At 54.9% G+C, this 16,368-nt stretch overlaps 1 protein-coding gene across 2 annotated transcripts in view; it reads right to left on the bottom strand.

Moving 5' to 3' along the window:
* MGRN1 (mahogunin ring finger 1) overlaps window positions 1-13,627 on the bottom strand; it is a 31,701-nt gene extending 18,074 nt beyond the window's left edge. For both annotated transcript variants that reach the window (XM_008058021.1, XM_008058022.1), the window contains exons 1-4: window positions 13,514-13,627; window positions 11,386-11,474; window positions 10,596-10,742; window positions 6,612-6,729 (exon numbers count right to left, since the gene is read on the bottom strand). In XM_008058021.1, coding sequence (XP_008056212.1) covers window positions 6,612-6,729; window positions 10,596-10,742; window positions 11,386-11,474; window positions 13,514-13,606 — 447 coding nt within the window. In that variant the 5' untranslated portion in view covers window positions 13,607-13,627. The remainder of the gene's footprint in view (window positions 1-6,611; window positions 6,730-10,595; window positions 10,743-11,385; window positions 11,475-13,513) is intronic.
* Between the last annotated feature and the right edge of the window lie 2,741 nt (window positions 13,628-16,368).

The raw sequence follows: 16,368 nt of genomic DNA, 5'->3' as shown, positions 1-16,368 counted from the left end.
AGCCAGGAGCTGGAGGGAGCAGGCCCAGGGACAAGGGCGGTCGGCAGAGCTTGTGGGACGCGGGTCAAACCGCAGGGAAGATGGGCACCCAGTGTGGACACCTTTTTGTGGTAAAACAGATACAACATAAAAGTTGCCATTTTCAGCCAGGCTTGGTGGCTCAGCCCGTAATCCCGCGCCTTTGGGAGGCTGAGGTGAGTGGATTGCCTGAGCCCACGGGTTCAAGACCCGCCTGGGCAGCGAGACCTCATCTCTACAATAAATAAAAAAAAATCAGCCGGGCGTGGTAGCGCGCGCCTATAATTCCGGCTACTTGGAAGACTGAGGCGAAGGATCGCCGAAGCCCAGCAGGTCGAGGCTGTGGTGGCCAGGAGCGGCCACTGCACTCCAGTCTGGGCGACGGAGTGAGACTCCAATTCAAAAAAAAAAAAAAAAAAAGTTGCCATTTTAACCAAGTCATGAAACCACCGCCAACCATTTCCAGAACTTTCGTTATTCCAAACAGAAACCCCATACCCTTCGGCACTCGCTCCCCGCCTCTTTCCCCCCAGCCCCCAGGCAACCACCAATCTGCTTTCTGTTCCTATGGATTTGCTTATTCTGGACATTTCACATAAGTGGAGCCACACAGTAGGTGACCTTTTGTGTCTGGCTTTTTTCACTTAGCACGTTTTCAGGGTTCGCCTATGCTGAAGCGTGGGTCAGTGCTTCTATCCTGTTCTGACTGAGTGCTACTCCAGTGTGGACAGCCCACACCAGCTGCGCGTTCATCTGCTGATGGACACGTGGCTGTTTCTCCCGCCTGACTACTGCGAACAGGGCTGCCATGAACATGATGCACAAGCATCTGTCTGAATTGTGTGTCTATTTCCCTTGGGAGTACCCCTCAGAGTGGAGCTGTGGGTCACATGATGACTAAGTTTTTGTAGAAAGGCACATGACTCGGACCCCACTAAAGACAGGAAGACAGCGACAGATAGCACATGGCTTGTCTGAGTTCAAGGAAAAACGTTCTGGCACTGGGCATCCTAGCCTCCCGCTGTGCTCTCCCCACCAGGGCCCGACAGCATAGCACTAGGCCAGGACCCTCAGTCCTCACGGCAGCCCTGCCCCCCAGTCCTCGCCCTGCCCCCGCTCCCAGTCCCCACTGAGTCTCGGGAAAGGTCTCCCTGGGTCCCACCTGACTCTCAGCCCCTGTGCGTCTCTGCACCTCTGATGCCCTCAGCCTTCCTGCAATGAGGAAAGTCACCGTGTCACCATTAGGGTCCCTGACTCCCTGCTGGATGAAAGCTGTGAGCAAGGAGACCCTGCCTGTCCGGCCACCACAACATCCACAGAGGACCAACAAACACATGCATTTATTTACTCTAGGGAAAAGAAAAAAAACATTTATTGTTCAGAAAAGATGTGCTGATGCTGGGAGTGGTGGTTCATGCCTGTAATCCCAGCACTTTGGGAGGCAAAAGGATTGCTCAAGCCCAGTTCAAAATCAGCCTGGGCAACATAGTAAGTCTCCGTCTCTACAAAAAAAAAAAATTAGTCAGGTATGGTGGTATACACTTCTAATCCCAGGTACTTGAGAGGCTAGGACAGAAGGATCACCTGAGCCCAGAAGGTTGAGGCTGTAAAGAGCCCTGATGATGCCACTGCACCCCAGCCTGGGCGACAGAGTGAGACCCCAACTAAAAAATAAATAAATAAATAAAAATTTACTGAAAGACAGGTGGCAGTCACAGCATTCTGAACATACTAAAAACCAATGAACTGTGCACTTAACTTGAGTGAGCTGTGTGAGATGTGAATGATAACATGGATTCAATACCTAAGCCCAGGCCGTCTGCAGTGGGGTCAGGGAGCAGAGTTTCTCTGTATGCTTCCAGGGCCTGAACAGCAAGCCATGATTGACTAAGACAGCCCCTGGGAGGAGGCGGGGGCCACAGCCTGTCTGCAGCCACTGTCCTGTCCCAGCAGAGCTGTTCCTGGCCTGCTCTGAGCCCGTGGCCATACCCCTGCCTGTGAACAGAGCCACTCAGAACCAACAAAGCCCCCAGTGGGAAGATGTATCTCTGCAGAGCCCCGGCTTCCCGTCTTTCCCGAGCAGAGTGTGCCTTGGACACACGCCCCCAGCTGTTCCTCTGTGAAGCAGGCAGTGAAGTGGAGCTGGGGCACATGACCCCAGCCCAGGGGCCCAGGGTGACTTCTGTTTCAAGTCCTTCTACTTCTCTGAGCCTGTTTCCTGCTCTGTAAAATGGGGTCATACTGCACCTACTGCGTGAGTTCCAAGGACAAGGTGCAAATGAAATCCTCCCACCGGGCCTGGCACAAAGATGCTGCCTGCACTAGTTGCTACAATTGTGAATATTACTATTATTTAGGGAATGGGGGGAACATTCATTCCTAAGATTTGTCAAAAGAGGGGTGAGACAGGGTGGCTCACAGCTGTAACCCAGAACTTTGGGAGGCTGAGGAAGGAGGATCACTTGAGTCTAGGAGTTTGAGACCAGCCTGGGCAACACAGCGAGATCTAATCTCTATACAAATTAAAATTTTAAAAGCAGTGGGCATGGTGCCTCACATCTGTAATTCTAGCTACTTGGGAGGCTAAGGTGAGAGGATTGCTTGAGGCTAGGAGTTCGAGGCCTGCCTGGGCAACATAGTGAGACCCCCGACTCTACAAAAAATTAAAAAATGATCCTGTCATGATGGTAGCATGGTATATGCCTATAGTTCCAGCTATTCTGGAGGCTGAGGCAGGAGGATCACTTGAGCCCAGGAGTTCGAGGCTACGGTAAGCCATAATCGTGCCACTGCACTCAGGCCTCGGTGACTGAGTGAGACCTCTATCTCTCTTAAAAAAAAAAAAAAGTCAACACAAGAATTTCCAACCAAAAATATAAATGAGGAGAAAGGAGTTAAGACAGACCACAGGGAGCAACGGAGAGGCAGAAGAGACCAGAAGAAACACCAATGCGAACGGAAATCCTTGACTGTGGCCCGGGAGGCCACACAGACACGGTGAAAGCCCGTGGTACGCAGGTGCTCCCAAGAACATCTTCACCCAGCAGAGCCTCCACACCAGCAGGAGGCCCGGCTCCACCCGGCACACAGTGACAGCAGCTTCTGCCACTGGAAGCCTGGAGCTCCAGTCTTAGGGACCCTTTCCCATCCACATGAGAAGCCCCGGGAAGGTCACCGTCAGCTGAACAAACCACAAGCCCGCAGCGTAACTCCACATGGGCCCAGTCTCCACGCTCATGAGGGAGGGTCACAGCAAGCCACAGGCCCCATGGGATGGACACCACTGTGCATGGGGACAGAGGCTCCAGCGAGGGGAAGGCCGCAAAGTGGCACAGGCCACATCAGCTGGAGAAGGGCTGGAAGGTAGCAGGGCGCTGGCACAGAGTCCAGCTCAGACTCCTGGCTTTGAGTATGGCTCCTCGCCTGTTCACTATGAACAGGCCTCCACCTGAGCTTCAGTTTCTCCATCAGAAAAAGGGGCCAGAAACCACGCCTAACGCAAAGGCTCTGAGTGCAGCGTCTGGAGGAGCAGGCAGCCGACAGCAGTGATGCGAGGCCCTAGTGTTAAGGCAGCTGAAGTGACAGGAGCGAGACCAGTTTCCCGCGGGAGCAGGGAGGGAGGTGCCTCCATCTCCTCTGGGGGGGCCACAGAGTGGAGAAGACGGGAGTAGAAGGTGGCGAGGAGGGTGGCCCTGGGCAGAGGCTTTGTGGAAACATCCACGCACACCAGAAGGCCTCAGGCTGGGAGGGTGGAAAACACGTCCACACCCACCCAGGACCCAGCCAGGCCTCAGGCTCCCCACCATCTGAGGGTACCTTGGAAACCTGGACTCCTCAGAGGGAGGACAGTCCTTTCCTTTGCTCTAGTCCAGCTCTGGGATGATGCGCAGGGGGTGATCACCCCAAGGGAGGAGGCCCGTGTGAGCCCGTATCCTGCACTCTCCAACGAGTCAGCACACAGGAGTCACCGTCCCAGGGTTGCCAGGTGACGCTCCCACAATGCCATCACAAGGGCTGTCATTATGCCCAGGAAGGGGAGTTCATGCACCAGAGGCTGCTCCCTTAGGCTATGGAGCCAGATGGGGAAAGCAGTGCCTGGGGAGCACGGCCCTGCGCCCATGCCCACCTACACCTGCACCCACGCCTACCCCAGCTTCTGTACGGTGCCCAGAATACAGCACACAACCAGCACCTCGGCGCTGACGTGGCCACTGGTGCTCAAGGAGCCCCTGAGCATGATCTGTGCTTTTTCTCAGCACGTTCTATAAACTGAATGCTGATGCTGTGTTTTGCTGGTGCAGGCATAAAGCCAACGGAAGTCTGGGAGGTATGTGTGGTGGCTCCACCAGCGGGCTGTGACCGCAGCCTTCTCTCTCCCTCTCTAGCTGGCAGACGGGCTCACAGTGGGTGGCATGTAAGCACTTCGCATACTGATCACGGACCCCTCAAGTCTGATCTAGCAAGGAGGGAGAGACTGCTTCGAACTCTGAGTTACATATGGAAAGCCCAGGCTCAGAGAGCAGAACCAGCCCAGGGCTTCACAGAGAGAAAGCAGTGGAGCAAGGTCATCTCCCAGGCCCTTCTCCTGGGCCCTCCTTGCTCCTAGAGAAGACCATGCTGCCCAAACACCCTGCAGTCTGTCCTCGCAACGCCTGGCTCTGACCAACCCTGACTGCCTGGGGCCTCTTTCCCAACCTGCCCTCCTCAGGTGGCGTACCCCATTTTCCTTGGGGAGCACCTCTCTCTGGGTCTGGCCCAGAGGACAGTATGCTCCCACCCTACATGGGGGCCACGGAGGAAGGGCACACAGCCCCCTAGCACTTCTGGATCCAGTAAGGGCTCTGCAGGGCACAGCCCAAGAGCAAAGCCAGCTTGGAGGAAGCGGGCCAAGCGGAGAGAGCCCATCCCCATGACGGGCCCTGGAAGAAACCTCAAGCCGCCCAGCCTTTCTGAAATCTATGCCAATAAATCCCTGGTTGCCTTTCAATCCCTGGTTGTTTTTCTGTCACTTGCAGCCATGAGAATCATGACAAAGACATTGCTCTGAAGGCCCTGCTGTGGCAGCCACTCCTGACACCCACTAACACCCAGTGACCATCACCGTCGAGGGAGCCATGTTCAGCTTCCTCAGCAACCCTTGCTGAAGAGCCCCCTGGCGAGTCCAGCGCTGGGCCCAAAAGCAGAGATAAGGACGACTGGAGCCTGGCGACCCCCACTCTCCCCGTGGTAGCAGGGCCTAGATGCAGCCCTCAGGATACTGGCCACAACAACTGCTGCCCTCCCCGGTTAACTCACTTGTAACCCACAGCTCACACCTCTGTCCCAGCCCCAGTACATAGAGGGTGAGGGTCCCCAGAGGGCCTGGGTAGGGACCCCAGGGAACATGGGACAGCGGGGAGCCAGGACAGAACCTCCCCAGGAGCCCCATTCCCCAGAGCTCAGCACACACTGTGCAGCACCCACAAGTCACGCAGAGGAGCAGGACACAGGACCACGTGAGTAATGCTGGGAGAGGGCAGAGGCTTCCAGCACTCAAGGAGTCTGGGGAAATGTTTCTTTTATTTATTTTTATTTTCTGAGTCAGAGTCTCACTCTGTTGCCCAGGCTGGAGTCCAGTGGCATCCTCACGGCCACCACAGCCTCGACCTACTTACTGGGCTCAGGAGATCTTTCCACCTCAGCCTTCCAGGTAGCTGGAACTACAGGCATGTGCCACTACGCCCAGGTAATTTTCTGATTTATTGTAAAGATGAGGTCTCGCCACATTGTCCAGGCTGGACTCAAGCAATCCTCTCGCCTCCACCTCCCCAAACGCCGGGATTACAGGCGTGAGCCACAGCGTCCAGCTCCTTTTACTTTTACACCTGCTCTTGGCCAACAGGCTGAGAAGCAGTACTTCTTTTACTTCTAACGCAAGCTTTCTTAGGGAAAAGTAGCAGCCACAGGCCAGGAGGAGAGCTGGGGTAGCGGGAACCGGCACGAGTTGCACCAAGCTCTCGGCCCGCAGGGTCTAGTAGGAGCCAGGAGTCAAACGTCTTCTCCCAGCCTCAGACTGTGAGACGCACTACAGGGCCTACTGCGAACAGGAACTCACCAGATCAGGGTCTTGGTAAGCCCCCAGCCGTATGGACTCTGGGAAACAAGGCCAAGGGCAAAGGAGGGAGGAAGCGGCTTTGAGCGAAATAAACAGAAGCTGGAGGGGGCCCATGGGGAAAACCAACCAAGAAGCCACCGAGGCGTGGCCTACAGAGGGCTTGAGGAGACCTGTGAGTGCTGATGCGAGGGAATGTCCAGAGCAGAATCAGGAAGGGATAAGATGACAAGGCTGAAGGGGTGAGCCCCATGGCCAACATCCATGGAGGGAGCCCCATGCCTCACACCTCCCACGGCTCAATATCAGAGCCTCAAGTGTGCTGCTGCTTGGTCCCCCCTCCAGTCACCCTGTCAGCCCCGGCCACCCTCATTCCAGTCTACTGCAGGGTCCCTGAGCACGGACTGGGGTGGCCACTCCTGGAGGAACCTGAGCCACCAGTCCCACTGCACCAGCCCCATCCCAGGGGAGAGCTCGGAAAGGAGCAAGAGGCCAGACTCACCTCATCATCCTTCCATTCCGAGAAATCCATCTTGAAGGAAGGCAGGGAGAACTGCTGGCTCACCCCTCTCTTGTAGTGAACGGTCTCGGACTGCAGCAGGGGGCTCTTGGGGCTGTACCTGAAGGGCAGCCAGGAGGAAGATGATGAGACTGCGGCAGCTCAGGCCTCTGCGCCGATCCGTAGGCCATCGCCTCACGCCTGTGATGGCCTCCAGGGCTGGCAGCCAACTCTCCTTTGAGGACCCTCTCTGGAGAGGAGCAGGAAGCAGTCTCAGCCCTCAGGAAAGGGCACAGGCTGGGATGCTGCTCCCAGGCAGACCTGAGCTTTCTCCCGTGGGCTTCATTCTGCTCACCACACGGCTCTGCCCTGGTCATGCCTGGCTACGATTCTAGAGCCCATGCCTGCCCGGCCCCCTGCTACTTCAGCAACATGGCCACGCTTTTCCACTGGGTGCAGTGCTTTTCTTTTTTGAATAAACATGGCACAAAAGTACATACAGGGCAAAATGCTCCTTCCTCAAACCCTATGCTTGCTCCCAGAGACCCATGTATCGCCCTGGAGTCGACACACATTCACACCCCTTTCGCAGCGCAGGTGTCTAACACTCACACAGTAGTCACATGCTGCTCGCCGAAGTCCAAAGATGTCCTGCATTGTCACATATCGGGCGCTGTGTTCCCCAAACTATGGCCTGGCCTGGGTTCCTCGGTGGTCTTATTCTAAATCATCCAGCCAGGGCCTTGGGAGACACCAGGTGGCCTCCTGTATCTTGCTATCCCCAACACTGCTTCAAGGAACACCTTCTGCACATGACTTGGCCACATGTACAGCTTATCCCCAAGACAGACTCCCAGAAGAGGAGCAGCTGGGTCAGCAGGCATGCACTTCCAACTCTGATAAACCCTGGTGTCTCCCCACACAGGAGCCAATGCACCACCCTTACCCTCCTCCCTCTGCCCCACTCCCATCCTCATTGTCCACAGGGGCACCTCTGGGTCTTTTGGACACTCGCAAGAACCTTGGCACATCAAGCCTGGAGGCTGGGGTGCCACTGTGGTACACACAAAGACCGAAGAGGCCCTGCCTTGCCAAGCAGAGCCCGGTGTGGTGGGAGCACCACAGGGAAGGTCCAGGTCTTGGCCCTCAGGAAAGGGCACAGGCTGGAATGCTGCTCCCAGGCAGGCCTGAGCTTTCTCCTATTAGCTGTGGGACCCTGGACACAGTCCTCTGTCTGAGCCTGCTTCTTGTCAGGAAGCAAGGAAAGTGGCTGGCCCTGTGGCTCAACTGGATTGAGTATCTCCAGGCCCAGGTGCCTGAGCACAGCCTCCTCTTGGAGTCTCTCCTTCTCCACGTTCTGGTGACTTTGGTTCTGGTATCGCGAAGGCCCAGCAAACTGGGAGGGGAAGCAGGCTTTGTGCCAGGTCTCAGGCAGAGAGGAGTGTGGCATTTCTATTGCTGCCCAGCCCGTGGGGGTCTAGGGCATGGTTATACGGCCAAGTCATCCTCTCTGCTCTTCCGAGTCTCTTGGTGAAGGAGGCCCCTCCTCAGGCACACCCAGAACACTCACTGAAGGCCTGACAAACAGCAGCAGGGACACTCAGGCTGAGTGCAGTGGGGGCAGGCAGCTCTCCCGCCTGTGCCAGCCAATCTGACCTCGGCCATGTCCTCTGTGGTGGCCCCTGGGCATCTTCCCAGAGCCTTGCTCCTCCACTGCCACAGCCGAGCACTGCACCAGGCCCGCGTGAGTGTCGCAGACCCCATCCAGAGCAGCAGGTGTCAGGAGTGGCAGAGCAGCTTGCCCTGGTCACCCTGGGTGCTCCTACCCCTGGGAATCCCTGCTTACGGCAGCACACATGCATGTACCACTTGTTTGTGTCACTAACAGAATGAAGTGTTGGGTCAAGGTGGAGCCTCAAAGAAAAAGTCTAGAGAAAGAGACCTACTTCCTACCCTGGGTGCTGCCCCACAGGAAGAAACCCCATCTTGGGCCCAAGGGAGAAGGACAAGGTGCTTTGTGGCCTCACCTGTGGAAGGCTCCCTAGAAAGCCCCACCTGAGCTGTCTTCCCCAGCAGCTAACTCTGAGCCCTTGGGCTCCTTCAAGAGCACCTACCAAGGAGCAGCTGGGCACAGGGTCCCTCTTCACCCTTCACACCACCACAGGGAAGGAGCTCCAGCCATGCTTGTCTCCAGTCAGACTACGGCACGTGAGCCAAGCCACTCAGTGGGTACAGGCAGGGCAGGACTCAGAGCTCGAGCTCTCACCTGCCACCCTAGCCCTGATCCACACCTGGCCACTGAGAGTTTGCTTCAACGCAGGAAGGTGTGGGTGCATTTACTCCCATCACCAAGGCCACGCGGGACACATTTGCCCTCACACACGGGAGGCAGTCTGGTGACTCCTGCTGAAGTTGCAGGTCAAACTTTTGGGGCTAGCAGGACCCTTATTTCAAATACAATCTCAGAAAGCTCAAATACGTAGTTGTGACATAAAAAATACTTATTTTGTTTCTGCCCTGGTTCCTGATACAGAGCTCCTAAAGCCCTTGTAATTTCCAGGGCAATAAGAGTTTGCTGTTTGACCCTGGCTCCTGACAGAGCTTCCAATCCCTTGGGACATCCTGGGTGACAGGAGCAACTTCTGTTCTAATGAGGCAACTTTTGGTGACTCCTACAGAGGACTAGCCACTGGAAAGACCAAGCCACAATCAGAAGCCTGGGACTGTCAGCCCCAGCCTCATCCTCTGGGGAGGGGGAGGGGCTGGAGATGAGTTAACAACCCATCGTGCCTACATGATAAAGGCTACGTTGACATTCCTGAAATACGGTGATTTTAGGAGGCTTCCAGGTTGCTCAACACTGGGTAGACTTCATACCCAGAGAGGGCACAGAAGCTCCTTCCCCCATTCCTTGCCCTACGTACCTCTTCATCCAGCTGCTCATTTGAACCCTCCAAAATAAATCAGTAGTCAGGCGTGGTGGCTCAAGTCTGTAATCCCAGCACTTTGAGAGGCAGAGGCAAGAGGACTGCCTGAGCTCAGGGGTTTGAGACCAGCCTGAGCAACATGGTGAGACCTCATCTCTATAATAAAATTTTTTAAAAATTAGCTGGGTGTGGGGGCACATGCCTGTGGTCCCAACTACTTGGAAAGCTGAGGCAGAAGGATCACCTGAGCCCAGCAGATCGAGGCTGCAGTAGCTGTGAGCACGTCACTGTACTCCAGCCTAGGTGACAGAGTAAGACTCTGACTCCAAAATAAATAAATAAAATAAACCAGTAAATGTGATAAAAGTGTTTCCTTGAGTTCCATGAGTCATTCCAGCAAATTACCAAATCTGAGGCGAGGGCTGTGGGAACTTGATTTATAGTCAATTGGTCAGAGGTACAGGTGACAATAGGGACTTGAGACTGGCATTGAAGAGGGGGCAGTCTAATGGGACTAAGCCCTCATCTGTGGGGCCTGCACTAACTCCAGGTAGTGTGAGAACTGAAATGAGCCGGGCACGGCAGCTCTCATCTGTATTCCCAGCCCTTTGGGAGGCCGAGGCAGGAGGACTGTTTGAGGCTAGGAGTTGGAGACCAGTCTGGGCAATACAGTGTCTCTACAAAAAATTGTCTCTACAAAAAAATTTAAAAATAAGCCAGGCGTAGTGGCGCACACCTGTAGTCCCAACTACTTGCGAGGCTGAGATGGAAGGATTGCCTGAGCCCAGGAGGTCAAGGTTGTGGTGTGTTGTGATCCTGGGTGACCAAGTAAGATCCCAACTCAAACAAACAAAAAAAACAGACATCAATTATTGAACACTGATTGGTATCTGCAGAGTTGGAGAGCTACTTGGTGTGGGTGGAACCCCACATTTTGATGAAGTGCTGAGAGCACAGCAAGAAGACACATTTGCTTTTTCCCTCTGGTCGGTAAGACAGAGGCTCCCACAGATGCCTGAGGCCCAGAGCCTGGCCAATACCAGCCACTGTGGGGACTCACACTGCCCTGCCGTTCAGGAACTCCTCCGTGGCCTGGCAGTAGATGGTGATGGCCACTCGGGCATCGGCGTCAAAGGTAAACTCCAGGCTGTAGAGCACCCGGGGCTTCTCACTGTCCTCGGTGAGGCTGTCAGCATCGTCTTTGTACCTACCGCAGAGGCGGGGAAAGGCAGCAGGTCAGCGAGGTCATGGCCTCCAAGAGCTGCTGCTGCCCAGATGACTGAGGGGCCCACGGAGGCAGCTGCTTGGACACTTTTCTAGCAAACCTGGAGGCCCATTTCCCCTTTGGACAATAAGGTCCAACAATCCAGGGTCTCCCTTCCTTTCTCCCTGCCCACAGAAGAAGGGGGTGAACCCTCTGGGTTTAGAGGTAGTAGATGTCTCAAGTTTTGTAGATTTAAAGCAGTTTCTTAACTTGCTGACACTGGGGCTGGATCATTCCTGGCTGTGTGGGATCATCCTGTGCACAGAAGGAAGCTGAGCAGCACCCCTGGCCTCCACCCACTATGTGCCAGCAGAACCCCATTCCTTGCTGTTCCCAGACACTTCCTGGTATCCCTGGGGACACAACTGCCTGGTGCAGCTCACAGGCCCTTCCATTCCCTCACACCAGGACAACCCTGGGCACCTGCAGCCTTCTCACGGTCAGAGGGTGCGGACCAGAAGCCCCCTCAATACCTGCTCTTCTTCCCAAGCACCCAGCCAGAACCTCTGCTCTGAGGCCACACCTATAGAGCCTCAGGTGCCCCAGGGCTCCTGCTGCAGCGTTCTGGGGGCAGAACACAGGTTACCTCACAAGCCGGAGGGAGTCTTTGCGGATGTTCACCAGGCTCCTCAGCGTCTTCACTGGCTCATGGGGGGCAGGAGTGACATAGGGAAACTAGGAGGGAAAAACCCACAGCAGTCCCAGGTGACTCCCTCAGGAATGGCAGAGGACAGAAGATGAGTAATAGGTGCAGTAGTCACAGCCCGACTGGCATGCCAGGGTTCTGGCTCTGCATGAGGGGCTGTGCCGGGCATTGGGCGTGTTCCTCTCATTACGCTGAAGGAAGACACAGGCAACATGGCCAGCTTGTGGGTAAGCAGGCCTAGAAGTGCCCTGAGCCAATTTAGCCACTCGGCGGCAATGCCCAGTTCCAGGAAGGCCCCTCAGTGACTCAGCCTGGTCACAGGGACCTGGGGAAATCTCAGAGACCCAAGGCTGGACTCTCAAGTGATGTTCTCGGGGGAGGGATGTGACAGCTACTGCTGCCCCTGAACAAAGCAATCCAGACTGACAGGAACAGTCAGTAAAGACCCAGGCAGGTTCACGCACGCAGGAGTGTCCACTGGTGACACCTAGGAGGTGTGGCTGTGTCAATGTCAGCTTACTGTGTGACACATGCAGCAATTCTACAGGACGTTGGCATAGGGGAATCTGGTAAAAGACACACAGACTCTCTCCATCATGTCTTACAACTACAGGTGAATCTGCAATGGTCTCAAAATAGGCAGGTAAAAAGAAGAACCATGGAGGCCCATGTGAACCAGGCCCCCAGGGCGGAGGTGAGGCTACCGAGGAGACAGAGACATGGTCTCTGTTCTTGCTCCTGCTGACCCCGGAGGGTCAGGGGCGGCTCCCTGCTGGTTCCATAGGCAGGAGAGAGCAGCCCTTGGCCTCCAGAATCAAGGTTTCAGGTCAATCAGCAGCCATGGCTGGAACAGCTTGGGAACCCCTGGTCTAGAGGACATAGCCAGGCTCAAGGATGCCCCGATTCAGCAGCCTCCAGGGGAGGGAGTTCAGTGTCTCCTTAGGCACAGGGCCTCCTACCTGGCTCCTCTCCAGCAATTCCCTGCCCCCGCCGGCCTCATTACTCTCCACAAGACCCTGGTCCCAGGGAAAACACTCAGGCCCGCAGCCCTCACCTCTCCTGATGCGTCTGTGCAAGCCCCCACCTCCTAACAGACATCTCCTTGCTCTTGTTCTGTGCCTGCTCTTTCCCACATCAGCCGACACCTCTGGCCCTCCTGCAGGCCCCAACCCCTCCATCCGCGGCAATTTCAACCTCCACCACACTCCCAGGATCTGACACTTCTTCCCAATCAGGGCTGAGCCCCGTATCCCCAGAGGGCTTGCTGGGCCCCTGTTTATCACCACCCCATCCCTGCTCATTGGCGCCCTGCCTTCCTGCTCCTTTTGGGGGCTCCTTCCCATCCATCACAGCTTGGCTCAGCCATGGCCTCTGCAGTGGGGCCTCCCCTTCTGCCCCTCTCTTGCCCCTTTATTCAGTGCTTACTGTCCATGTACCCTACTACCCTAATAGGTCTTTGACTCTAAAAGGTCTTTGACCCTGGTTCCTGACACCAGGCTCCCTGTTCCTCAGAACTTCCTGGGTGATAGGAACACCTTTCGTTCCAATGAGGTGACTCTTGGTGGCTCCTAGAGAGGGCTGGAAATTCGGCAGGGTCTGCCTTCACCCCCAACCCCCAGAAGAGTGCCAAATGCCAAATGTGGGGAACACATGGACAGCTATGCTCGAACATGCACCCTCTGGCAACTAGTGAGAAACATTCACCAGCCATCTGCATCTCTCCTTTGGAGTGGGCCTCTTGCCCGCTGTTCTGTGGATTGCGGATGTTCTTTGGCTTTTTAAACAAAGTCACCCATGGGCCTCAAACAAAATCGATAGCATTCTGCAGCCACTACAGCCAGATGCACCAGTTCAATATGGCTGCTCTGGCCCTGGGGACCTGCCCCCGGCTGTCCTGCCTCTGAGGGGCGGTACAAGGACATGCCCCATTCTAGGCCACGACCCTCAGTCAGCTCAACTGCAGTCTTGCCAGGAGCTCTGCCCGCGTGCTCTCACCGCTGGGACAGACAGCTGGGGACAGGGGCCTCCCATCTCCACAGCCCCATAAGCCACCCCTGTCCAGACTCACCTGAACTGGGCGGCTGCCCAGAAAGTTCAGATCCATGTTCTCTCCAAAGAGATAACCTTCAGGGTGAGGGGTGTCGAATTTCTCACCTCCCATGAAAAAGTGTGAAGCAAAGTAGTTTCCTGTTTAGAGATGGAAACAAAGTTGTAGGCTCTGAGGTTCAACACAGCCTAGTGGGAGCATCTGACAGCCAAGAAGCCCGGTCCTGAAAAAGGTCCCATTCAGAGAAGTCAGCACAACTGGGCCCAAGGGCTGTCCCTCCCACCCTCTACCCAAGCCACCCGGGCTCTGGCCTTCCAAGGCAGCCTCCTGGCCTCTGTGCATGGCCAGTCTCAACACCACTGGGACTCACAACACCACTGGGGTTTACAGAATCAGCACCGTTCCCTACTCAACATCATGTCCTCATGTAGTGGCTGGGCTGTTTCCCCACAAAACATGTTAAAGACCTACCAGCTCCTACTCCCATATCTGTGCATGTGACCATATGGGGAAACAGGGCCTTGCAGATGTGATCAAGTTAAGATGAGGTTGTGTGGCTGGGCATGAAGGCTCGTGCCTGTAATCCCTGCACTCTGGGAGGCGGAGGCAAGAGGACTGCCTGAGACCACAGGTTCAAGACCAGCCTGGGCAACATGGCAAGACCTCATCTCTACAGTTAAAAAAAATTAGCTGGGTGTGGTGGTGGGTACCTGTAGTTTCAGCTACTTGGAAGGCTGAGACAGAAGGACTGCCTGAACCCAGCAGGTTGAGGCTGCAGTGGCTGTGAGTATGCCACTGCTCTCTAGCCTAGACAACAGAGTAAGACTCCGACTCAAAAAAAAAGATGAGGTCATGTGAATTGATGGCCCAAAACCCAGTGACCGGTTGGTGTCTTAAGGAAAAAAGAAGGAGATATGGACATGGAGACACACAAAGTAAAAGCCACATGAAGACAGGCAGAGCCTGGAGTGATGTGGCCAGGAGCCAAGGAATGGTGTGAAATACATGGAGCCTCCAGATGATGGAAGAGACCAGAAGGATTCTCCCCTAGTGTCTTCAGAGGCAGCAATGCCCTGCAGAAACCCTGAGTTCTGGCTTCTGCCTCTGGAACTTGAGGGCACGTACTTCTGCTGTTTCACCACGGCTAGTGGTCATTTCTTACAGCCACCCCAGAACACCCTCACACATTTCCTGACCCAGACTAAGCCACTCCGCCTGCCCCCACCCCCAATCTGAGCCCTCTGTACTTTTCCATCTCTTAGCACTAATCACAGTTTGAAACTCTGTGTAGATCTGGGCTGTTATTCATTCAGTATGACTTCCCCATGAGAGGACAGGGGCTGCAACAGGTAACCCCTACGTCCCTGGCACACTTAGGCACCAAAAGGAAAGGGATGAAAGGGGTGAACTGATCAGCCGCAAAGAACTGAGCTCACAGCCTCACTGGGAAGTTGCGAGGTACATGGCCTCTGCCCCACCTCCTGACCCCTGCCTCCCTTTTTCCCTGACTTCCACTTCTCTCTGGCACAGAGGCCCTCAGAGGAAGGTCTAGGTGACCACAGAGTTTGTGGAGTTTGCCAGGGCTCAGACCATGACCCCTCAGCTGCACACCGGCAGGGACTTCTGGGCACCGGAGTCAGGTGGGTCTTTCCTGGGGCTCCCAAGGGGAACTCTGGGTCCTTTGGGTTACCAGGGATGCCCTGCATGGATCTGTGCCCTTCCAGTTACAGTGGGCACAGCCACAGCCCCAAAAGCCAGCCAGGCTCAGGCCAGGAGCCTTCTCCCTAAGGAGGAGCCCAGAGGCAGGAGTCCAGCCCGACTGCTCCTGACCGCAGGGAACAAAAGGCAAGAACTGTAGTGGGGGCCTAACCCCAACCTTAACCTCAACCCACTATGCAGAACAGGAAGCAGTGAGGGTCAACTGCAGCAGGAAAAAAAGAATAAAACGGCAGCTAGTTAATCAAGTAGAACACCCTGGTTTTGTGGAACACCACGTAGCTGTTGGAATCAAACAGACCTGGACACAAAAACATGGGGGAAGGCCCAGTGACCCCGTTAACTGGCCAACAACCCAATGTCTCTGGGACAGCATTATAGTGATCAGACCCCACGCTTCAGGCTCTCCGTCCTGCTGATGCAGACTGAGGTAGGAACCAGAAAAGACCAGGCAGCCTTAGTTTGGAGGGAAGGCACAGGAGAGGGCAGAACTGGGTATAAGAGCCAGGCTTGTCTCTGTCAGGTCTTGCAAGCCAAAGCTCTGGGCTCCCCATTGCCCCAGGCAGGAAACAGGTCCCTGGCCTAGAAGCTTTCAGCTCCAATCTCCTCTGGGGGACTTTCAAGGGCCAGCCACTCTGTGTTCTACCTCAGAGTTTTCTCTCCTTAGGTAGAAGATGGGTGAGGTGGTCAGTCTCCAAGATGGCCCCAGTGGGTGTCACCTCCTGGTCATCACATCATGCTTTATCTGTATGGTATATATCTTCTTCAATGTATACCATACAGATAATGTATATGTATGATACTTATAAAACAAGAAAAATTATTTTTAAAATATTTGAGATATGGAAAGACGGTGTTTGTTAGATCAGTAATTATAATGTCACAAAACTAAAATATGTTCTAGAATTAGATAAAAGTGATAGTTACATGACTCTGAATATACTAAAAGCCACGGAATTGTATACTTTAAAGGGTGAATGTTATGGTATGTGAATTGAATCTCAAAAAAATTGTTATCAAAACTGGAAGGGGCTGAGGTGAGTGGATTGCCTGAGCCCACGGGTTCGAGACCCGCCTGGGCAGCGAGACCTCATCTCTACAATAAATCAAAAAATCAGCCGGGCGTGGTAGCGCATGCCTGTAATTCCGGCTACTCGGAA

Source organism: Carlito syrichta, unplaced genomic scaffold, assembly GCF_000164805.1.
Source record: "Carlito syrichta isolate Samal-C Ts95f unplaced genomic scaffold, Tarsius_syrichta-2.0.1 Scaffold303189, whole genome shotgun sequence".
NCBI classification, from domain to species: domain Eukaryota; kingdom Metazoa; phylum Chordata; class Mammalia; order Primates; family Tarsiidae; genus Carlito; species Carlito syrichta.
This window is presented reverse-complemented; position numbering and strand designations above follow the sequence as displayed.